General features: G+C 52.7%; 1 protein-coding gene across 1 annotated transcript; it reads right to left on the minus strand.

Annotated features, from left to right (window-relative positions):
* Positions 1–3773: 3773 nt before the first annotated feature.
* eppk1 (epiplakin 1) lies at positions 3774–22918 on the minus strand. Its single transcript, XM_016998987.2, has one exon. The coding sequence runs from the start codon at positions 22886–22888 to the stop codon at positions 4589–4591; it is 18300 nt and encodes a 6099-aa protein (XP_016854476.2). The 5' UTR covers positions 22889–22918; the 3' UTR covers positions 3774–4588.
* Positions 22919–24582: the final 1664 nt, after the last annotated feature.

Genomic DNA, 24582 nt, shown 5'->3' on the forward strand with positions numbered 1-24582 from the left:
TTAGCAACAGCCTTATGAGACCATCTAGATGGCTTTTGGAGGTCCCATTCCTTACCTGTGGTCCTATGAGACCGTCTAGATGGCCTTTGAGGGTCCCTTTCCTTACCTATGGTTTTATGAGATTGTCTAGATGGCCTTTGGGGGTCTCTTTCATTACTTATGGTCTTATGAAACCATCGAAATGGTCTTTGAGGGTCCCTTTCCTTATCTATGGTCTTCTGGTGGCATGAGATCATTTAGATGGCCTTTGAGGGTCCCTTTCCTTACCTATGGATTTATGAGACCATCTAGATGGTCTTTGGAGGTCTCTTTTCTTACCTATGGTCTTATGAGATCGTCTAGATGGCCTTTGAGGGTCCCTTTCCTTACCTATGGTTTTATGAGATTGTCTAGATGGCCTTTGGGGGCCTCTTTCCTTACCTATGCTCTTCTGATGGCCTTATGAGATCATCTAGATGGCCTTTGAGGGTCCCTTTCCTTACCTATGGATTTATGAGATTGTCTAGATGGCCTTTGGGGGTCTCTTTCATTACTTATGGTCTTATGAAACCATCGAAATGGTCTTTGAGGGTCCCTTTCCTTATCTATGGTCTTCTGGTGGCATGAGATCATTTAGATGGCCTTTGAGGGTCCCTTTCCTTACCTATGGATTTATGAGACCATCTAGATGGTCTTTGGAGGTCTCTTTTCTTACCTATGGTCTTATGAGATCGTCTAGATGGCCTTTGAGGGTCCCTTTCCTTACCTATGGTTTTATGAGATTGTCTAGATGGCCTTTGGGGGCCTCTTTCCTTACCTATGCTCTTCTGGTGGCCTTATGAGATCATCTAGATGGCCTTTGAGGGTCCCTTTCCTTACCTATGGATTTATGAGATTGTCTAGATGGCCTTTGGGGGTCTCTTTCCTTATCTATGGTCTTCTGGTGGCCTTATGAGATCATCCAGATGGCCTTTGAGGGTCACTTTCCTTACCTATGGTCCTATGAGACCATCTAGATGATCTTTGAGGATCCCTTTCCTTATCTATGTTCTTATGAGACCATCTAGATGGTCTTTGGAGGTATCTTTGCTTACCTATGGTCTTATGAGATCGTCTAGATCAGGGGTCCCCAAACTAAGCCCCGCCCAAGGCCATTGACCTGGCCTCTGTCCTAAATTTTAGACTTAGGGTTGACCTAAATGATTTGAGAAACTGCAATTCACTTTGGGTGTGAGAGAATGGGCCATCTGCAAGGATGTTGCCCAAGGAAGGTTGCCGGGATGTTTTGATGTTTTTACCATCCTTGTGGGAGGCTTCCCTCATGTCACTGCATGCATGGGGAGCTGGAGCTGACAGAGGGAGCTCATCCGTGCTCTCCCTGGATTTGAACCGTTGACCTGTCGGTCAGCAGTCCTGCCAGCACAATGGTTTAACACAGGCATGGGCGAACGTCAGCCTTTCTCCAGGTGTTTTGGACTTTGACTCCCACCATTCCTGGCCTCAGGCCCTTTCCTTTCCCCCCTCAGCCACTTAAGCGGAAAGGAAGGGGCCTGAGGCCAGGAATGGTGGGAATCGAAGTCCAAAACACCTGGAAGGAGGGCTTATGAGGAGCAGCTATGTCTACTTTGTTGTTTACTTTGGAGAAGACTGAGGCTGGATCTACACTGCCCTATATCCCAGGATCTGATTCCAGATTATCTGCTTTGAACTGGATTATATGAGTCTACACTGCCAGATAATATGGGATAAGCAGATAATCTAGGAGTAGATCCTGGGACAGAGGGCAGTGTAGAAGTTGGGACAGAGCTTGTTCTCTGCTGCACAAGAAACTAGAACATGAACCTGGAGTTTCAGGAAAGGGAGGCTCTTCCTAAACCAGGCATGAGCAAACTTTGGCCCTCCAGGTGTTTTGGACTCCAACTCCCAAATTTCCCAACAGCCAAATCAGCAATTGAACGGCTCAGGCCCAGGCTATTTATCAAATCGCATCTCCCTGTATAGACCATTTCGGGCACTTCAGTAAGTGGAGGAAACCCTGCTCTCAGTCCGACCCCCGTTACAAGCTCCCTGCTCTAAGTCCCACCCCCCTCACAAGCACAGCTGGTGGGAATGAGAGAGGGGGCCCTGCTCTCATTCCCACCTCGTCACAAGTGTGGCCGGATGGGAACGTGGAGGGGGCCCTGCTCACGGTCCCACCCCGTCACAAGCTCCCTCATCTCAGTCCCACCCCCCTCACAAGCGCGGCTGGTGGGAATGAGAGAAGGGGCCCTGCTCTCGCTCCCACCTCGTCACAAGTGTGGCTGGTGGGAAAGTGGAGGAGGCCCTGCTCTCAGTCCCACCCCGTCGCAAGCGCAGCTGGTGGTAATGAGTAAGAGGGCCCTGCTCTCGCTCCCACCTCATCACAAGTGTGGTTGGTGGGAACGTGGAGGGGGCCCTGCTCTCAGTCCCACCCACCCCCCACAATGGTGGGAATGAGAGAGGGGGCCCTGCTCTCACTCCCACCTCGTCACAAGTGTGGCTGGTGGGAATGTGGAGGGGGCCCTTCTCTCAGTCCCACCCCGTCACAAGCTCCCTGCTCTCAGTCCCACCCTCTCACAAGCACGGCTGGTGGGAATGAGAGAGAGGGCCCTGCTCTTGCTCCCACCTCATCACAAGTGTGGCTGGTGGGAAAGTGGAGGGGGGCCTGCTCTCAGTCCCACCCTGTCACAAGCTCCCAGCTCTCAGTCCCACCCCATCATAAGCGCAGCTGGTGGGAATGGGAGGGAGGGCTGCTCTCCCACCTCATCACAAATGTGGCTGGTGGGAACGTGGAGGGGGCCCTGCTCTCAGTCCCACCCCTCTCACAAGCACGGCTGGTGGGAATAAGAGAGAGGGCCCTGCTCTTGCTCCCACCTCATCACAAGTGTGGCTGGTGGGAAAGTGAAGTGGGGCCTGCTCTCAGTCCCATCCTGTCACAAGCTCCCAGCTCTCAGTCCCACCCCATCACAAGCGCAGCTGGTGGGAATAGGAGGGGGGCCTGCTCTCACTCCCACCTCATCACAAATGTGGCTGGTGGGAACGTGGAGGGGGCCCTGCTCTCAGTCCCACCCCGTCACAAGCTCCCTGCTCTCAGTCCCACCCCGTCACAAGCGAGGCTGGTGGGAACGAGAGAGGGGTCCTTCTCCTTGATCCTCTGCAATTTGGTCATTTAATTCTGTCCAGGTATACGCTTGCTCTGTGCAATAATGTTTTTACTGAGTGTCATGTTTAAATTTATTGTTTTTTCTAATTTGGAGTTTTTATTATAATGAGTATGTCGTTTTCATTTTATACTTTTGATATTAGTGAAGTAGTTGTGGAATTGAATGTTTGCCGTTTATATGTATGTTAACCACCCTGAGTCCCTCTGGGGAGAGAGGGCGGTCTAGAAATAAAGTTTTATATTATTATTATTATTATTATTATTATTATTATTATTATTATTATTATTATTATTATTACACCTGGAGGGCCAAAGTTAGCCCATGCCTGTCCTATACCTTAGGAAGCACTTTCTTACCCTAAGAGCAGTTTGACACCCTGGGAGTGGTGGGCTTCAGACAGGAGCTGAGTGGCCATCTTGCAGGAGCGCTTTAGCTTGATGGCAGAATTGGGTTGGACTAGATGCCCTTTGGGGTCCCTCCCATCTCTGTGATTCTTTGAGGTGACTTTCACGCCCGATCCCCTCCATCCCCTTCTACCTCCCTTGTGAAGCAACTGCTGCTGTTTTGAGTTGTGAAGTGTAATTTTGCTTTTGCACATATTTTAAGACTTGCTTTATTTTTCAAACCCTTTTATTTAAGCTCTCTTCAGAAGGGCTTAAGCCTAGAAGGAGCCCCAGAGGAACTCTGCCTCTCGAAGGCCGAGGGAGTGAGGACTCTGCTTTGGCTCGGGACAATCTTCAGTGCAACTTGGAAAAGGTGGAGAATGGTGGTCAGTTGACAGCCGAAGCGGTCGCGCTGCATTACTTCACCCCCAAGCCGGCTCTTCCAGGGCAGGGGGACAGTGGTCATTTCCAGACACCTGAGAAATTCGGGTGGGATTTGGGACCCCTGCCAGGTGAGTGACCCATTCTGGAGTGGAAGGTCCTGGTGCTGAGCAGGAGATGGGCCTCTCAGATGCCACCCACTGGTCCTGGGCACTGCTCGCTCCGTCCAGTCAGACAAAGGCGGTGTTGACCAGAAGGGATGGATGGGTGGACAGATGGATGGATGGGAGAAGGACTCTCAAGGCGTGGGGCTTCCTTCCTCTCCTTGCTTCTAGGTGGGACGCCCAGGTGGAATTTCCTAGGAAGCCACTGAGAAGTTTACCAATGAGTGTGTGAATTGGGGCTGAACCTCCTCCAGGCCTCTGGGCTGAGATACGGATGCCCGAAGCAAGTGGGCCGGAGCCCAGGGCCAATGGCACACCAGAACCCGGGAGAAAGCGAGGGCTTCATGAGAGGAGCACAGAGGGAAGCAGGTCTCCAGCAGAAGCAGCATCATGGCTTGTGTCCTGGGTTCACATTCACAAAGGGAGACAGGCAGCATCTCAGCCAGTATCACTGGGGCCCGGCCAACGGAAGGAAGCCCCACCGACAATGTCCAGAGGCTCACGGGTGGGTGCCGCGGTCCGTCCAGCAGAGCTTCCCTTTCATGCAGGACATCTTCCTCCTCCCGCCCCGCTTTCCCCGCTTGCTCTCGGCCTCTTCGATCATGGCGGTGAGCGTGGAGACCATCTCCTGCATGGGCAGCGTCCCCGCTCTGTACTCCTCCAGCAGCTCTTGTCGCTTGTCCTGAGGGACGTATTTGGAGAACAGGAGGTCCAGCACACACACCCTCTGGCCCTTGAACTCGCCCACCGACACGGGGACCAGGGTGGTCCGCAGGGACCTCTTCAGCTGCTGCTGCCGGGCCTTGAGGTCCTCCTGGGCCTCCGCTTCTCCTCTTTCCTCCACCGAACCACCCTCTGCAGCACCGCCAGGCTCCTCTGCCTTTGGCCTTTCGGTTTCTGTGATGATCTCGGTGAGGAGGGTGACCAGATCCGGAACATGGAGGTCTTCTTCTCTGAGTCTGCAGAGAAGTTCCTGCTTCTTGTCTTCTGAGATGTATTTGGAAGAGAGGACGTCCCAGCAAGATATCCTTTGCCCTTCAAACTCACCAATGGGCACCACGAAGCTCTCTGACCGCAGGACATCTTCCAAAGAGGAAGATTCAGGTGAGCAAATATTCTGAATAGTGTCCAATGATCTTGCCTCCTCTCTGGGGCTGTGAGAAGAAAGTGGTTTGCTGGAACTCTCCTCCTCTGTTCTGTTGACGATGGAGGTGACTACAGTTTCCATTTGGTCAGTGCTGAGGATGTCAGATTGGTAGAGTTTCAAGAGCTCCTTCCGCTTCTCCTCAGGGATGTATTTGGAGTGGAGAATCTCCCAGATGGAAACCTTCTGTCCGTGGAACTCCCCAGCTGCCACTTTAACCAGGCGGGATTTCAGGGCCTTCTCTTTCTCTCCCAGCTCCACAGGATCCTCCTCCTCCTCCTCAACCTCCTCTTTGCCAAGTGCATCATTGTCATTATCCACATCATCAGTGTCTCTGGTTGTGTCAGGTGTCTTGTGGTGCTTCTTCTCTCTGACTGTAGACTCTGCAAGGAGGCCACTGAGGATATTGGCGAGTTCCTCAGAATTCAGGTTGCCATTTCGGTGTTGCCTCAGAAGCTCTTCTCTCTTCTCCTCTGGGATGTACTGGGAGGAGAGGAGATCCCAGAGGGAGACCTCTTGGCCCTGGAATTCACCGACATTCAGGATAACTATGTGGTTCCTCAAAGCGTCTTCCCAATGACCCTCATGACTGTGGGTAGCACCTGACTCTTCTTTTCTCTTCTCCTCCTCTGTTCTGTTGACGATGGAGGTGACTATGGTTTCCATTTGGTCAGTGCTGAGGATGCCAGATTTGTAGAGTTTCAAGAGCTCCTTCAGCTTCTCCTCAGGGATGTATTTGGAGTGGAGAATCTCCCAGATGGAAACCTTCTTTCCATGGAACTCCCCAGCTGCTACTGAAACCAGACGGGACTTCAGAGCCTTCTCTTTCTCTCCCAGCTCCACAGGATCCTCCTCATCCTCTCCCTCTTCTTTGCCAAGTGCATCATCATCATCATCATCATCATCATCATCCCCTTCATCAGCATCCCTGGTTGTCTCTGGTGTTGTGTGGTGCTTCCCCTCTTCAGTGTTTGCCGCAGCAAGGAGACCTCTGACGATATTGGCGAGTTCCTCAGAATTCAGGTTGCCATTTCGGTGTTGCCTCAGAAGCTCTTCTCTCTTCTCCTCTGGGATGTACTGGGAGGAGAGGAGATCCCAGAGGGAGACCTCTTGACCCTGGAATTCACCGACATTCAGGATAACAATGTGGTTCCTCAAAGCGTCTTCCCAATGACCCTCATGACTGTGGGCAGCACCTGACTCTTCTTTTCTCTTCTCCTCCTCTGTTCTGTTGACGATGGAGGTGACTATCGTTTCCATTTGGTCAGTGCTGAGGATGCCAGATTTGTAGAGTTTCAAGAGATCCTTCAGCTTCTCCTCAGGGATGTATTTGGAGTGGAGAATCTCCCAGATGGAAACCTTCTTTCCATGGAACTCCCCAGCTGTTACCGAAACCAGGCGGGATTTCAGGGCCTTCTCTTTCTCTCCCAGCTCCACAGGATCCTCCTCATCCTCTCCCTCTTCTTTGCCAAGTGCATCATCATCATCATCATCATCCCCTTCATCAGCATCCCTGGTTGTCTCTGGTGTTGTGTGGTGCTTCCCCTCTTCAGTGTTTGCCGCAGCAAGGAGACCTCTGACGATATTGGCGAGTTCCTCAGAATTCAGGTTGCCATTTCGGTGTTGCCTCAGAAGCTCTTCTCTCTTCTCCTCTGGGATGTAGTGGGAGAAGAGGAGATCCCAGAGGGAGACCTCTTGGCCCTGGAATTCACCGACATTCAGGATAACAATGTGGTTCCTCAAAGCGTCTTCCCAATGACCCTCATGACTGTGGGTAGCACCTGACTCTTCTTTTCTCTTCTCCTCCTCTGTTCTGTTGACGATGGAGGTGACTATGGTTTCCATTTGGTCAGTGCTGAGGATGCCAGATTTGTAGAGTTTCAAGAGCTCCTTCAGCTTCTCCTCAGGGATGTACTTGGAGTGGAGAATCTCCCAGATGGAAACCTTGTGTCCATGGAACTCCCCAACTGCTACCGTAACCAGGCGGGACTTCAGGGCCTTCTCTTTCTCTCCCATCTCCACAGGATCCTCATCCTCATCCTCTCCCTCCTCTTTGTCAAGTGCATTATTGTCATCCTCCCCATCATCAGTATCCCTGGTTGTCTCTGGTGTTGTGTGGTGCTTCCCCTCTTCAGTGTTTGCCACAGCAAGGAGACCTCTGAGGATATTGGCAAGTTCCTCAGAATTCAGGTTGCCATTTTGGTGTTGTCTCAGAAGCTCTTCTCGCTTCTTCTCTGGGATGTAGTGGGAGAAGAGGAGATCCCAGAGAGTGACCTCTTGACCATGGAACTCACCAACATTCAGGATCACAGTGCGATTTTGCAGAACATCTTCCCATTGGCCCTCATGAATGTGGGCAGCACCTGACTCTTCTTTTCTCTTCTCCTCCTCTGTTCTGTTGACGATGGAGGTGACTATGGTTTCCATTTGGTCAGTGCTGAGGATGCCAGATTTGTAGAGTCTCAAGAGCTCCTTCCGCTTCTTCTCAGGGATGTACTTGGAGTGGAGAATCTCCCAGATGGAAACCTTCTGTCCATGGAACTCCCCAGCTGCTACCGTAACCAGGCGGGACTTCAGGGCCTTCTCTTTCTCTCCCAGCTCCACAGGATCCTCCTCCTCCTCCTCTCCCTCCTCTTTGCCAAGTGCATCATCATCATCATCATCCCCTTCATCAGTATCTCTGGTTGTCTCTGGTGTTGTGTGGTGCTTCCCCTCTTCAACGTTTGCCTCAGCAAGGAGGCCACAGAGGATATTGGCAAGTTTGTCAGGATTCAGGTTTCCATTTCGGTGTTGTCTCAGAAGCTCTTCCCGCTTGTCCTCTGGGATGTAGTGGGAGAAGAGGAGATTCCAGAGGGAGACCTCTTGACCCTGGAACTCACCAACATGCAGGACAACAGTGTGATTCCGCAAAGTGTCTTCCCAGTCGTTCTCATGTCCATGTCCAGCACCTGACTCTTCCTTTCTCTTCTCCTCTTCCGTTCGGTTCACTATGGCAGTGACTACGGTTTTCATTTGGTCAGTGCTGAGGATGCCAAATTTGTAGAGTTTCAAGAGCTCCTTCCGCTTCTCCTCAGGGATGTACTTGGAGTGGAGAACCTCCCAGATAGAAACCCTCCGTCCATGGAACTCCCCAGCTGCTACCGTAACGAGACGGGACTTCAGCGCCTTCTCTTTCTCTCCAAGAACCACAGCATCCTTGTTGTCCTCCTCTCCCTCCTCTTTGTCAGTGGCATCATCATCATCATCATTATCATCACCATCATCATCTGCAAGCCTGGACACTTCAGATGCTGGGGCGTGCTCCCTCTTTCCAGCTTTGGCCTCTGCCAGGAGGCTCCTGAGGATGTCGCTGAGCTCCTCCAAGGTCAGGCTGCCCCTTCGGAAGCGGTTCAGGAGCTCTTCCCGCTTCTCTTCAGGAATGTCCTGGGAGCAAAGGAGATCCCAGAGAGAGACTTCATGGTGCTGGCATCTACCAACATTCAGGACCACAGTGTGATTCTGCAAAGTATCTTTCCAGTGGTCCTCGTGTGCATGGGCTTCTTCTTCTGCCTCTTCCTCTTCTGTTCTGTTGACAAGGGCAGTGATCGCAGTTTCCATTTGGTCGATAGTGAGATCGCCTGACTTGTAGAGTCGCAAGAGCTTCTTTTTCTTCTCCTCTGGGATATGATCAGAATGGAGTCCATCCCACAATGAAATGCTTTCCTTGCCTAACCTATCTGTAGGCAGGCTGATCAGCCTAGATTTCAGGGCATGTTCTGTTCCATCTTCGTGTTCTGTCTCAAAAGCCGTGGCTGTTTGTGGTGACATTTGTTTTTCCATGACAGTAAACTCACTTCTTTCTGGGATGCTGGCTTGGTCTTCAGTGTCTGACAGAAGGGTTGTAATGATTTTAACACATTCCTTCACGCTCACTGTTGGTGATCCGTGTCGATGCAAAATTTCCTCCTTCTTGAAATTAGAGACACACCGTGAAAAGTAAGGATCCCAGAGCGAAGACCTCTCATCTTGGATTTCACGGATGGTCACATCGACATTTTCCTGTCTCAAAGTGTGATGTACAAAGTCATAGTATGAAGACTCTGGGATAGGATCTTCTTGTGGACTAGCTGAGTGATCTCTAGTGTGAGAACTGTGTTCCTTCTCTTCTTTTCTGTTCACAATGGCAGTTACTACAGTTTCCATTTGGTCAGTGCTGAGGATGCCAGATTTGTAGAGTTGCAAGAGCTCCTTCTGCTTCTCCTCCGGGATGGACTTGGAGTGGAGAACCTCCCAGATGGAGACCTTCTGTCCATGGAGTTCCCCAGTTGTGACTTCTACCATCCGAGACTTCAGTGCCTGCTCCTTTTCTCCAGATTCAGAACTGCTGCCATCCTCACTCTTTCCAGATGAAATGACACCAGGAGGCATTGAGCTTGGCGCTGAACCTTCTTTCCTTTCACCTGACACTTGAGTAATTAAAGCAGATAGGACTGCAGTGAGTTCCTCTGGAGTTAACTGGCAAGCTCTATATATGCCTAGAAGTTCCTCCCTTTTCCCATCAGAAATGTACTTGGAGAAGAGGAGATCCCGGAGGGAGACCTCCTGGCCCTGGAACTCTCCGACATGCAGGGCAACGGTGTGATTCCGCAAAGCGTCTTCCCAGTGGTCCTCATGATGGCGTCCAGCACCCGATTCTTCCTTTCTCTTCTCTTCCTCCGTTCGGTTAACAATGGCAGTGACTACGGTTTCCATTTGGTCAATGGTGAGGATGCCAGATTTGTAGAACCTCAAGAGCTCTTTCCGCTTCTCCTCAGGGATGTACTTGGAGTGGAGAATCTCCCAAACGGAAACCTTCCGTCCGTGGAACTCCCCAGCCGCTACTTCAACCAGCCGAGACTTCAGGGGCTTCTCTTTCTCTCCCAGCACCACACTCTCCTCATCGTCATCTTCTCCCTCCTCTTTGTCAAGGTCGTCGTCATCATCATCATCACTGTGACTTCTACCTGGACCCCTCACTTTTATATCAAATTTCCTTCTTGTGGCTTCTCCCTTCTCGATCAGGGCAATGAGGATGTTTGCCAGCTGGTCTACAGGTATCAACCCCCGTTGGTACAAATCCAGTAACTCTGTCCTCTTTTCTTCTGTTAGATAGTTGGAGAAGAGCATGTCCCACACAACGACCACCTGACCCTGGTTCTCTCCAGCTGGCATTTTGAAAGTAGTGGACTGCAAGGTCTTCTGCCAGTTCTCTGCAATCTGTGTTCCATCTTTTGGGGATGTTACGCCCAGAGTGCCTGGAGCTTGCTGCTGCCTGGCTAACTTGATGCGCTTCTCCTCCGTCTCAGTGATAGTGGTCGTGAGGATCTGGGTCAGGTCTGCCAAGGTTATGGCTCCTTGCTTGTACTGGCCCAGCAACTCCTGCCTCTTCTGGGGAAGAATGTATCTGGAGAAGAGGAGGTCCCACACAGAGACCTCCTGCCCCTGGAAAAGCTCCACATCCACTCTGGTCTTGGCGGTCTGCAAGGACCTCCTCGTTTTCTCTGTGAGAAGGAAGGAGAAGGAGCCCTTGTCCATCACGTGAAGCATCAGCAGGCCCGTCTCGGGATCGGGAAGGCAGCGCTGCAGGAGCTGCATGTACGTCAGGTTTTCCTGAGTGTTGGGGTCAAAGAAGCCCTTGGTGTCATCTGTAGGGTCCGAGAGGATTCGGTTCATGTCCTCGTCAAAGTAGCCCCGCTTGTAGGCCACCTCCACGGGGAGGCGGTGGCTTTGCACAGGGTCAATGATGCCCCCGGTGGCAATCTGGGCCTCCAGCAGGCGGATGCCGTGGTCTTTGACAATGAGGCCCTTCTTCATGGCCTGGAAAAGGGAGATCTTGTGGCCTGTGTAGGGGTCCTTGTAGCCGGTCACGGCCCTCTCTGCGGAGAGGAGCTTCTCCCGCAGCTCTGCGCCCACCAGCTCGGCAGAGACGGCTTCCTCGACCGAGAGTTTTCTGTTCTGTAGAGGGTCCGTGATGAACCCGGTGGCGGCCTGGGCCTCCAGCAGCACCAGGGCAGTGCCCGGCCTCAGAATGTTCTTCCACATGGCCTGGTAGATGGTCACCTTCTCCATCTTGGAGGGGTCAGACCTGGATGGGACGAGCACGCCAGCGATGCAGCTTCTGCCTTCCAGGTATCGCTTGACCGAATCCATGTTGGTGATGTCTTCCACGGTCTTGGTGCCCTGGGTGAGCTCAGACAGGGTATCCTGGCCAATGATCTGGGAGTCAAAGAGTTCTGAGGCCGTCACTTGCCTCCGCAGCCCACGGAATTTCATCTCCTTGCTCTTCTTCTCCATCTCCTCAATCAGGCTGGTGATGGTTCTCACAAGTTCTTCGGAGCTCATCAATCCTGCTCGGTATTTCTCCAGGAGCTCTTGCCGCTTCTCCTCGGTCACATATTTGGAGAAAAGGAGCTCCCACACGGAGCACCTGCTTCCTTGGAACTCGCCCACTGGCACGTCTATGCTCACCATGCACAAGGCGCTTTTGAGATCACCTCCATGGGGGGAACGTGGAGCTCTGCCTTCCTGAAGATAAGGTCTCCATCGGGATGGACTACTGCCGTCTTCTACTTCTTTAACATCAGCTGGTTCCTTCTGTGTGAGCAGCGGGGCCAGAATGACAATCATTTCTTCAATACTCAGGAGTCTGTAACGGAACTTCATTAAGAGCTCCTCCCTTTGGGGTTCTGGGACATACTGGGAAAACAAGAGATCCCGGAGGGAGACCTCCTGGCCCTGGAACTCTCCAACATGCAGGGCAACGGTGTGATTCCGCAAAGCGTCTTCCCAGTGGTCCTCATGATGGTGTCCAGCACCCGATTCTCCCTTTCTCTTCTCCTCCTCCGTTCGGTTAACAATGGCAGTGACTACGGTTTCCATTTGGTCAATGGTGAGGATGCCAGATTTGTAGAACCTCAAGAGCTCTTTCCGCTTCTCCTCAGGGATGTACTTGGAGTGGAGAATCTCCCAAACGGAAACCTTCCGTCCGTGGAACTCCCCAGCCGCTACTTCAACCAGCCGAGACTTCAGGGGCTTCTCTTTCTCTCCCAGCACCACACTCTCCTCATCGTCATCTTCTCCCTCCTCTTTGTCAAGGTCATCATCATCATCATCATCACCATCATCATCACCATGATCCACACTTCTACCTGGACCCCTCACTTTTATATCAAATTTCCTTCTTGTGGCTTCTCCCTTCTCGATCAGGGCAATGAGGATGTTTGCCAGCTGGTCTACAGGTATCAACCCCCTTTGGTACAAATCCAGTAACTCTGTCCTCTTTTCTTCTGTTAGGTAGTTGGAGAAGAGCATGTCCCACACAACGACCACCTGACCCTGGTTCTCTCCAGCTGGCATTTTGATAGTGGTGGACTTCAAGGTCTTCTGCCAGTTCTCTTCAATCTGTGTTCCATCTTTTAGGGATGTTACGCCCAGAGTGCCTTGAGCTTGCTGCTGCCTGGCTAACTTGGCTCGCTTCTCCTCCGTCTCAGAGATAATGGTCGTGAGGATCTGGGTCAGGTCTGCCAAGGTTATGGCTCCTTGCTTGTACTGGCCCAGCAACTCCTGCCTCTTCTGAGGAAGAATATATCTGGAGAAGAGGAGGTCCCACACAGAAACCTGCTGATCTTGATACTCTCCAAGATCAACCTGAATAAGCTGAGATCGCAAAGCATCTTCCCAATTTTGATCACAAGGGGAAGAAACACCAGAGGTTCTCTCAAGCAATACTGTCTCTTTGTCTGGACCCCTGACTTTTATATCAAATTTCCTTCTTGTGGCTTCTCCCTTCTCAATCAGGACAATGAGGATATTTGCCAGCTGGTCTACAGGTATCAACCCCCGTTGGTACAAATCCAATAACTCTGTCCTCTTTTCTTCTGTTAGGTAGTTGGAGAAGAGCATGTCCCACACAACGACCACCTGACCCTGGTTCTCTCCAGCTGGCATTTTGAAAGTAGTGGACTGCAAGGTCTTCTGCCAGTTCTCTTCAATCTGTGTTCCATCTTTTGGGGATGTTACGCCCAGAGTGCCTGGAGCTTGCTGCTGCCTGGCTAACTTGATGCGCTTCTCCTGCGTCTCAGTGATAATGGTCGTGAGGATCTGGGTCAGGTCTCCCAAGGTTATGGCTCCTTGCTTGTACTGGCCCAGCAACTCCTGCCTCTTCTGGGGAAGAATGTATCTGGAGAAGAGGAGGTCCCACACAGAGACCTCCTGCCCCTGGAAAAGCTCCACATCCACTCTGGTCTTGGCGGTCTGCAAGGACCTCCTCGTTTTCTCTGTGAGAAGGAAGGAGAAGGAGCCCTTGTCCATCACGTGAAGCATCAGCAGGCCCGTCTCGGGATCGGGAAGGCAGCGCTGCAGGAGCTGCATGTACGTCAGGTTTTCCTGAGTGTTGGGGTCAAAGAAGCCCTTGGTGTCATCTGTAGGGTCCGAGAGGATTCGGTTCATGTCCTCGTCAAAGTAGCCCCGCTTGTAGGCCACCTCCACGGGGAGGCGGTGGCTTTGCACAGGGTCAATGATGCCCCCGGTGGCAATCTGGGCCTCCAGCAGGCGGATGCCGTGGTCTTTGACAATGAGGCCCTTCTTCATGGCCTGGAAAAGGGAGATCTTGTGGCCTGTGTAGGGGTCCTTGTAGCCGGTCACGGCCCTCTCTGCGGAGAGGAGCTTCTCCCGCAGCTCTGCGCCCACCAGCTCGGCAGAGATGGCTTCCTCGACCGAGAGTTTTCTGTTCTGTAGAGGGTCCGTGATGAACCCGGTGGCGGCCTGGGCCTCCAGCAGCACCAGGGCAGTGCCCGGCCTCAGAATGTTCTTCCACATGGCCTGGTAGATGGTCACCTTCTCCATCTTGGAGGGGTCAGACCTGGATGGGACGAGCACGCCAGCGATGCAGCTTCTGCCTTCCAGGTATCGCTTGACCGAATCCATGTTGGTGATGTCTTCCACGGTCTTGGTGCCCTGGGTGAGCTCAGACAGGGTATCCTGGCCAATGATCTGGGAGTCAAAGAGTTCTGAGGCCGTCACTTGCCTCCGCAGCCCACGGAATTTCATCTCCTTGCTCTTCTTCTCCATCTCCTCAATCAGGCTGGTGATGGTTCTCACAAGTTCTTCGGAGCTCATCAATCCTGCTCGGTATTTCTCCAGGAGCTCTTGCCGCTTCTCCTCGGTCACATATTTGGAGAAAAGAAGTTCCCATACAGAGTGCCTATTCCCTTGGAACTCGCCCACTGGCACGTCTATGCTCACCATGCACAAGGCGCTTTTGAGATCACCTCCATGGGGGGAACGTGAAGCTCTGCCTTCCTGAGGATGAGGTCTCCGTCGGGATGGACTACTGCCGTCTTCTACTTCTTTAACTTCAGCTGGTTCCTTCTGTGTGAGCAGCGGGGCCAGAATGACAATCATCTCTTCAATACTCAGGAGTCTGTAACGGAACTTCATTAAGAGCTCCTCCCTTTGGGGTTCTGGGACATACTGGGAAAACAAGAGATCCCAGAGGGAGACCTCCTGGCCCTGGAACTCTCCAACATGCAGGACGACGGTGTGATTCCGCAAAGCGTCTTCCCAGTGACCCTCATGATGGTGTCTAGCACCCGATTCTCCCTTTCTCTTCTCCTCCTCCGTTCGGTTAACAATGGCAGTGACTACGGTTTCCATTTGGTCAATGGTGAGGATGCCAGATTTGTAGAACCTCAAGAGCTCTTTCCGCTTCTTTTCAGGGATGTACTTGGAGTGGAGAATCTCCCAAACGGAAACCTTCCGTCCGTGGAACTCCCCAGCCGCTACTTCAACCAGCCGAGACTTCAGGATCTTCTCTTTCTCTCCCAGCACCACACTCTCCTCATCGTCATCTTCTCTTTCCTCTTCGTCAAGGTCGTTATCGTCATCATCATCACCATCATCAACACCACCTCTGAATGCTTCAGATGCTGTGTGGTGCTCCCTCTTTCCAGCCTGGGCCTCAGTCAGGAGTCCATCAAGGACATTGGTGAGCTCCACCAGCGTCAGTGTGCCATTTCGGAACTGGTTCAGAAGCTCTTCCCGTCTGAACTCTGAGATGTCCCCAGAAAAGAGTACCTCCCACATAGTTGGCTGTTGTCTTCCAGTACTTTCTACGTTTCTAGCTATTTTTGTAGTTTTCAGTAAGTTTTCCTTATTTTCTTTCTCTTTGATGGTGGATTTGAGGATAGTTATAATTTCGTGAATCGTGAGTTTTCCAGCTCTGAACTCTGTTAGTATTTCTTCCCTTTTCCTGTCGGTGAAATATCCAGAGAAGAGGAGGTCCCAAACAGATGTCTCCTGTCCTTGGAAACAGCCCTCACTAACCCTCGTGGTTGTTGACTTTAAGGTCTTCTTCACATGTTCATCCAAATAGAAGGCACTGGAACCATCGGGTTGTACTTGAAGCATCCTCAGCCCAGTGTCTGGGTCAAGAATACATCTTTTGAGCAGCTGCATGTATGTCAGGTTCTCATGTGTATTGGGATCAAAGAAGCCCTTGGTGTCCTCTGTGGAGTCGGAGAGGCTCTGATTCATTTCCTCATCGAAGTAGCCCCGTTTGTAGGCCACCTCAACCGGGACACGATGGCTGTTGACTGGATCAATTATGCCTCCGGTAGCAATCTGGGCCTCCAGTAAGCGGACGCCATGCTCTTTGAGGATGAGCTCTTTCTTCAAGGCCTGAAAGAGGGAGATCTTTTTCCCAGTGTTTGGATCTGTGTAGCCTGTGACGGCTTTCTCTGCAGCAAGGAGCTTGTGGAGGATCTCTGGCCCCACCAGCCCTGCGGCATCAGCTTCCTCGACAGAGAGCTTCCTGTTCTTCAGCGGGTCGGTGATGAATCCCGTGGCGGCCTGTGCCTCCAGCAGCACCAGCGCCGTGCCCGGCCTCAGAAGGCCCTTCCACATGGCCTGGTAGATGGCCATCTTCTCCATCTTGGAGGGGTCAGCCTTGGATGGGACCAGCACCCCGGCAATGCAGCCTGTGCCTTCCAAGTATTGCTTCACTGAATCTATCTCGGCCACATCCTGCGCCGACTGCTTCCCCTCTTCTAGGTTCTTCATGGTGTCTACCCCAATGATGTCCGCCTTTAACAGTTCTGAAGCTGTGACTTGTTTCCGTAGCCCTTGGAACCATATGTCTCTTCTGTTGACTTCTTTTTCTTTTATGATGTTCATGATTTCGTTCACAATGTGTTGCAGAATAGCTGAGGACTCTGCCTTGTACTTTTTGATCAGCTCTTTCCTCTTCTCTTCATCAACGTAGTCTGAGGAAAGAAGCTCCCACAGAGAGACGCTCTGCCCTTTGTATTTCCCGAGAGTGACATTGACTTTGGTGGACGAGAGAATGTTTCTCGTGAGCTCGTCTACATAGAAGTATTCCTTCTTGTCCATCAGCTGGAGGAGGTACATGCCTGTCTCTGGGTCTCTGACACACCTGGGAAGCAGTTGTGTGTAGGTGATCCTCTCCTGGGTGTTGGGGTCCACAAAGCCCTTGGCGGCATACTCTGCGTCGGAAAGCAGGAGGAAAGTGTCGTCATCCAAATGGCCCCTCTTAAAAGCCACCTCCACGGGGATGCGGTGGCTGTGCAAGGGATCGACGATGCCACCCGTGGCAAGCTGGGCCTCCAGGAGCCTGAGGGCAAGGCCTCTGTCTACCATGTTCTTCTTCATGGCCTGGTAAAGAGACGCCTTCTCCCCCGTGGAAGGGTCAGTGTAACCAGTTACCGCCCTCTCTGCAAAGAGAAGTGGCTGGTGAAGCTCTTCGCCCACAAGCCCAGCAGAGATGGCCTGCTCCACCGATAAAGATTTCTTCTTCACGGGGTCCACAATGAATCCGGTGGCTGCCTGTGCTTCCAGGAGCATCAGAGCATGTTCTGGCGAGACCAGCCCTCTCTTCATGGCTTCGTAGATGCCCATCTTCTGCCTGCCGGCTCCCACCACAACGCCAGCGATGCAGCCTGTTCCCTCCAGGAAGCGTTTCACAGAGTCCTTCTGGGCGAGTTGCGGAAGGCTGCTCCGATTCAGACCGTCCAGAGTTTTCTTGTCAATTATCTCGGCATTGAACAGCTCTGCAGCCGACACCTCCTCCCTCAGTCCTTTCAGGCGAAATGCGTGTGCTTTTCTCTCTGTTTCCTCAACAACCGCAGTAATCGTTTTCCCAAGCTCTTCTAGCGTCAGTCTCTTGTCCTTGTACTGACTCACCAACTCTTTCCTTTTCTCCTCCTGGATATACGGAGAGCATAGAAGGTCCCACACGGAGACAGCCTGGCCTTTGTACCTGCCGAGGTGCATCTCCATAGGCTGTGCTTTCAGAAACTGTTTGGTGGCCTCGTCGATGTAGAAGTACCTTCCGCCTCTTCGGACGATTTGCAGCATGTACAGCCCTGTCTCTGGGTCTTTGACGCATCGCTCGAGCAGCTGCAGGTAAGTGAGGTTCTCATGTGTGTTGGGATCAAAAAAGCCCTTTGTGTCGTCTGTGGGGTCCAAGAGGATCTGGTTGAGCTCTTCATCAAAGTATCCTCTCTTGTAGGCAACTTCCACAGGGATGCGGTGGCTGTGGACGGGGTCGATGATGCCCCCGGTTGCGACCTGGGCCTCGAGCAGGCGGATGCCGTGGCTCCTCACAATGAGCTCCTCGTTCATGGCCTCGAAGAGGGAGATCCTTTCCTTGGTGTAGGGGTGTGTGTACCCCGTCACTGCCTTCTCTGCACTCAGAAGCTTTTCGTAAACCTCTCTTCCAATCAGCCCCGAAGACAGGGCCTCGTCCACCGACAGCTTCTTGTTTTTCACGGGGTCAAGGAGGAACCCGGTGGCAGCCTGGGCCTCCAGCAGCACCAGCGCGGCTCCTGGCCGGAGAAGCCCCTGCCTCATGGCCCGACAGATGCTCATCCTCTCCTGACTGGGCTGAAGGAGGACGCCGGCAATGAAGTTCCCTCCCTCGAGGTACCGCCGGACAGACTCCATCTCGGTGACCTCCTGGACCGTCTTCTTTCCCTGGCTCAGGTCGTCCAGGGTCTCCTTGTCTATGAGCTGGGACTGGAAGAGGTCGCTGGCCGACACCTGCTTGCGCAGACCCTTGAAGGCGAACCGCCTGCCCTGATGCTCCGTCTCCGCAATGATCTTGGTGACGGCCGTTGCTATTTCTTGAAGGGCCTCGTCATTCTCCTCTTTGTAGGTCAGCACCAGCTCTCTCCGCTTGCAATCGTCGATGTACTCGGAGTTGAGCAAGTCCCAGAGAGAAACCTCTTGGCCTTTGTATCGCCCGATGTTGACGCCGACCCTGACCGATTTCAGCACCTCCATGGTATGCCTGTCCCCATAGAAAGCCGCCTCGTCCGAGAGGGGGAGAAGCAAGAGCCCCGTCTCCGCATCCCGGGCGCACCTGTCCTTCAGCTGCTGGTAGGTCAGGCTCTCCTGCGTATTCGGGTCAAAGAAGACACACGTGTCGTCGCCGTGCTGGGAAAGGACCTTGTGCATGTCTTCGTCGTAGAAGCCATGTTTGTAGGCCGCAGGGAGGGGAAGGTGATGGCAGTGGACGGGATCAATCACTCCTCCTGCCGCCAGCTGAGCCTCAAGCAAGGGGATGCCGGCGGTGGCAGGAATCAGCTCCTTTCTGATGGCTTGGCACACGGAGAGCGGCTTCCCTGAGTAGGGGTCGGGGTAGCCCACCAGCGCTCTCTCAGCCTGCAGCAGCCGCTCCATCAGTTCTTTACCCACAAGGCCAGCCCGGATGGCCTCCATGACACCCAGCCTCCGGCGGTCCGCGGGGTCTGTGATGGAGCCGGTGGCTGCCTGTGCCTCCAGCAGCCTCGCCCCGGTGCCTGGCAGGAGGAGGCTCTTCTGCATCGCCTGGTAGATGTCCATCTTCTCTCCCGAGGACTGGAGAAGGACCCCAGCAATGGCCCCCGTCCCTTGCAGGTACTTCTTGACGCTCTCCATCTCCGAGACCTCTCTGGCTGTGGTCCTCCCTTGAGCCAGCTCGGCAAAGGTCTTCTCCGAAATGATGCCAGTGTCAAGCAGCCAGACAGCAGGCACCGCGCCCTTCAGGCCTTGGAAAGTGACCTGGGTCCGAGCCTTCATTTCTATTTCCTGAATGTGTTCCCGGACGAGAGAGACGAGCTGCTGGAGAGAAACGGCCTCAGATGTGTACTTCTCAAATAATTCTCTCCTCTGCTCCTCGGTGAAGTAGCCGGAGTGAAGGACCTCCCAGAGGGAGAGGCCCCTGTCTTCCATGAGGGTTGCCCTGAAGAGCCGCTCCATCTGCTCCTCTGTGTAGACGGGAGAAGCCTCCTGTGACAGAGGCAGCAGGCGAATGCCCGAGACATCGTCCTTCTGGCACTGGTCAATCAGCTGGCCATAGGAAACACTCTCTTTCTTGTCAAGAGAGCTGAACAGCTTGGTGTCACTGTTGGGGTCAGAGAGTGCTTTGCAGAGGCCCTCGTCCAAGTAACCTTTCTTCTGGGCAAACTCTATTGGGACATAGTGGCCACTGTGGGGGTCAATGACCCCACCGGTAGACATCTGGGCGTCCATCAGTTGTATCGCCTGCTTGTCGGCCACAAGGCCCTTCTGCATGGCTTGGAAGAGGGAAATCTTTTTGCCGGTGAAAGGGTCCTTGTAGCCCGTGACGGCTTCTTCCGCACGCTGCAGCTTCTCATAAAGCTCAGGGCCAACGAGGCCTTCCTTCACGGCGTCGTCCAGACTGAGCTTCTGATTGCTCACCGGGTCAATGATGAAGCCCGTGGCCGCCTGTGCCTCCAGCAAGGGCAGCGCCACCCCCGGCAAGACAATGTTCCTCTGTATGGCTTCGTAGAGGCTCACTCTTTCGTTAGACGGCTGCAGCACGATGCCCCCGATGCTGCCGGTGCCGTAGAGGTACTTCCTGACGGACTCCATGCGCAGCACCTCTTCGGGGCTCACGGCCCCATCCAGAAGGCGTTCAAAGAGGGCCCGGTCGAGGATGCCCGTCTCCACCAGATGATAGGCAGTGACCTGGCCCCTTACGGCTGGGAATTGGATGCGGGCCCATTTCTTCATCTCCTCCTCAAGGAGCCGGTGGATTTGCTCCAGACTGAGCTTCTGCAAGCGGTAGTGGTTGAATATCTCCCTCCTCTTTCCCTCAGTGAAGTACTCTGAGTTCAGCAGATCCCACAGGGAGACCCTTTGTCCCTGGAAACGGCCGTACTTCACAAGGAGCCAGGAGGTCCTGAACCCTTGTTTGGTGGCGTCATCGATGAACTGGCGCCTCTTGCTGTTCAATGGCAGGAGGCAGAGGCCCGTAGTGGGTTCGGTAATGCACTTCTCCTTCAGCTGCAAGTAGGTCAGGTTCTCATGAGTGTTTGGGTCAAAGAAGCCCTTTGTGTCGTCACTGGGGTCAGAGAGGATCAGGTTCATCTTCTTGTCAAAGTACCCCCGCTTGTAGGCCGCCTCCACAGGCAGGCGGTGGCTGTTGACGGGGTCGATGATGCCTCCGGTGGCGACCTGGGCCTCCAGAAGGCGGATGGCGTGCTCCTTGACGATCAGGTCCTTCCTCATGGCTTGGAAGAGGGAGATCTTAGACCCAGTGTAAGGGTCCCGGTAGCCAGTGACGGCTTTCTCCGCTGCCAGGAGCTTGTCGTAAACGTCTGGTCCAATTACGTTGGCCTGCAGAGCCTCATTCACGGAGTACTTCTTGTTGGCGGCCGGGTCAATGATGTGTCCCGTGGCAGCCTGGGCCTCCAGCAGGACGAGGGACGTTCCTGGACGCAGGAGGCCTTTCCTCTTTGCCTGGTAGATGCCAATCCGCTCCTGGGAGTCCGGCAGGAGCAACCCGCTGATGCTTCCCGTCCCTTCCAAGTACTTCTTCACTGTGCTCATGCTCACAACATCTTTGGCCAACGTCTCCCCTTGGGTCAATTTCTCAAACAAGTCCTTGTTGATGATTTCAGAGCTCAGGAGCTGAGCGGGGGTCACCTTGCTCCTCAGGCCTTCAAAGGTAATCCTGGGGTTGGCCGAAACCTCTTGAACCGTGTTGCAGACCATGTCAGCAAACCTGCGAATGGAGAGCCCGCCGGAGTGGAACTGTTGGAGGAGATCTCTCCTCTGCTCCTTTGAGAAATAGTCTGAGAACAGGAGCTTCCAGAGAGAAGTAGACTGCCCTCTGAACTTGCCAGAGGCCACGGGCACTAGAGTGTTCCTCAGCAGACGTTGTGTCCTGGGCTCGATGAAGGGATGCTCCCTCCTGGGATCGCCATAAAGGGGGAGGAGGCAGAGCCCTGTGTCCGGATCAGTGACGCATCTCGAGAGCAGTTCTGCGTAGGACAAGTTCCTCTTCGAGTTGGGGTCAAAGAAGCCACGGAGGTCGTCTTTGGGCTGGGAGAGGTGGCTGTGGGTGTCTGTGTCTAAGTGACCTCTCTGGCAGGCCACCTCCACAGGGAGACGGTGATGCGTGTGTGGGTCAACGATGCCGCCCGTGGCAAGCTGGGCCTCCAGCAGGAACAGCCCGGGGTCCCTGGGCACCAGGCCCTTCCGCAGGGCTTGAAACAGCGAGAGCGTCTCCCCCGTGTAGGGGTCTCTGTGCCCAGTAATGGCTCTCTCGGCTGAAGACAGCTTCTCGTAGAGTTCTGGCCCCACCACCCCCGATCGGACAGCTTCATCGAGGGCGAGCCTCTTGTTCCTCACCGGGTCAATCAATCCTCCTGTCGCGGCCTGAGCCTGAAGGAGGATCTCGGCCGTCCCCGGCATGAGGAGGTGCTCTGACAACGCCTGGGACAGGCTCTTGCACTCGCCGGTTTGCAGGTTGGCAACGCCAGCAATGCTGTGTGTCCCTGACAGGTATTGCTGCACCGTGTCCATCTCTGCCACGTCCTGGGCGGTGAGCTCCCCGTTATGGAGGGCCCTGAATGTGGCCGAGTCAATGACCCCAGAGTCCAGAAGCTCATGGCTGCAGACGGCCCCGCGCAGTCCGGGGAAGGAGACTTTCAGGGGCAGCAGGAGCAGACCGGTGCCTGGATCCGCCACGCACCTCCGCATCAGCTCTGAGTAGGTGACCTTCTGGTGAGAGTTGGGGTCCAGGTAGGCCTTGGCCTCCTCGTTCCCCGGATCAGAGAGGAAGGCGTGCAGATCCTCCTCGAGGTGGCCGTGCGCATAGGCCTCCTGAGGAGAGAGGCGCTGGCGCGTGGCGGGGTCGATGATGCCGCCCGTAGCCATCTGGGCTTCCAGGAGGCGGAGGCCCTGCTCCCTCCCCAGCAGCTCTTTCTGGACGGCTTGGTAGAGCGGGATCTTCTCCTCCGTGTAGGGGTCTGGGAAGCCTGTCACGGCACGCTCTGCGCACAGCAGCTTCTCCTTCTGCTCCAGCCCCACCAGTCCCCGCGCCACGGCCTCCGCCACGGGAAGCAGCTCCTTCCTGGCGAGGTCAACGATCCCACCGGTGGCTGCTTGGGCCTCCAGGAGGGTCAGCGCAAGGTCGGGCTGAAGCAGATGCTCCCGGACGGCATCCGAGAGGCTCACTGCCCTGCCCGAGACCTCCAGGAAAGCCCCCGCGATGCTCCCGGAGCGCATTCCTGCCCCTGTGGCTCCTGTGGCGCTGCTGGGAGGGGAGCGGCTCCCTGGCACGGCTGCCAGCCCCACGTGCCCCTTAGGCAGCACCTGCCTTGACGTCATCCTGGGGTGCAGGCGCTTCCTTCTTCCACGAGGAGGTGGCCTTTTGTTCGGGGACTGCAAAGAGAGGAAAGAAGAGGCCGTGTCAGCACATACATGGCTATTCGAATGCAATGCTTGGGGAACATTTGTGGGAAACATCAAGGGCAGGGGTCCCCAACTTAGGCAAGGGGGCCAGATGCGGCCTTTACAAAACCTGTCCCGCTGGTTTGCTTTTAATTACTCTGATTTTATCTGCTTGGATTTTAATGTATTGTCCATTAATTTTTTTTGTGTATTGTTGAAATATTTTAAGTTTTGTCAAATATGTGGTGTTGTTGTTTCGGGCTTGTCCCTGTTGTGAGCCGCCCCGAGGCCCTTCGGGGAGATGGGGTGGGACATAAAAATAAGGATTATTATTATTATTATTATTATTATTATTATTATTATTATTATTATCGAAGCCATTTATCTGGCCCCCACGGCACAAGGGCAGAAGGGGGTTGGGCTAAATGACCCAATGGGTCTCATCTTCTCTTACAACCATTATTAATAATAATAATAATAATAATAATAATTATTATTATTATTATATAATAATATATTATTATAATATGTAATAATATATTATTATAATATAATATATTATTATTATTATTAATAATAATAATAATCATCATCATCATCATCATATTGAGGCTGGGTGGCCATCTGTCAGGGATGCTTTGCTTGTGCTTTTGGTGCACAGAGGCAGAAGGGGATTGCACTCAGTGGCCCAAGGGGTTTCTTCCAACTCTCTTTTTTATTATTATTATTGTTGTTGTTGTTGACATTGAGGCTGGGTGGCCATCTGTCAGGGGTGCTTTGCTTGTGTTTTCAATCCACAAAGGCAGAAGGGGATTGGACTCAATGGCCCAAGGGGTCTCTTCCAACCCTCTTTTTTTATTATTATTATTATTATTATTATTATTATTATTATTATTATCGAAGCCATTTATCCGGCCCCCACGGCACAAGGGCAGAAGGGGGTTGGGCTAAATGACCCAATGGGTCTCATCTTCTCTTACAACCATTATTATTATTTATTATTATTATTATTATTATTATTATTATTATTATTATTATTATATAATATATTATTATAATATGTAATAATATATTATTATAATATAATATATTATTATTATTATTAATAATAATAATCATATTGAGGCTGGGTGGCCATCTGTCAGGGATGCTTTGCTTGTGCTTTTGGTGCACAGAGGCAGAAGGGGATTGCACTCAGTGGCCCAAGGGGTTTCTTCCAACCCTCTTTTTTATTATTATTGTTGTTGTTGTTGTTGTTGTTGTTAACATTGAGGCTGGGTGGCCATCTGTCAGGGGTGGTTTGCTTGTGTTTTCAATGCACAAAGGCAGAAGGGGATTGGACTCAATGGCCCAAGGGGTCTCTTCCAACCTTCTTCTTTATTATTATTATTATTATTATTATTATTATTATTATTAACATTGAGGTTGGGTGGCCATCTGTCAGGGGTGCTTTGCTTGTGCTTTCAGTGCACAAAGGCAGAAGGTGATTGGACTCAATGGCCCAAGGGGTCTCTTCCAACCCTCATTATTATTATTATTATTATTATTATTATTATTATTATTATTATTAGCATTGAGGCTGGGTGGCCATCTGTCAGGGGTGCTTTGCTTGTGCTTTCAGTGCACAAAGG

The sequence above is a fragment of the Anolis carolinensis genome, chromosome 4, assembly GCF_035594765.1.
Source record: "Anolis carolinensis isolate JA03-04 chromosome 4, rAnoCar3.1.pri, whole genome shotgun sequence".
NCBI lineage: Eukaryota > Metazoa > Chordata > Lepidosauria > Squamata > Dactyloidae > Anolis > Anolis carolinensis.

Excerpts from the sequence above, each read along its gene's own strand:
- eppk1 (XM_016998987.2), bottom strand. The coding sequence starts at position 22,888 with ATGACGTCAAGGCAGGTGCTGCCTAAGGGGCACGTGGGGCTGGCAGCC.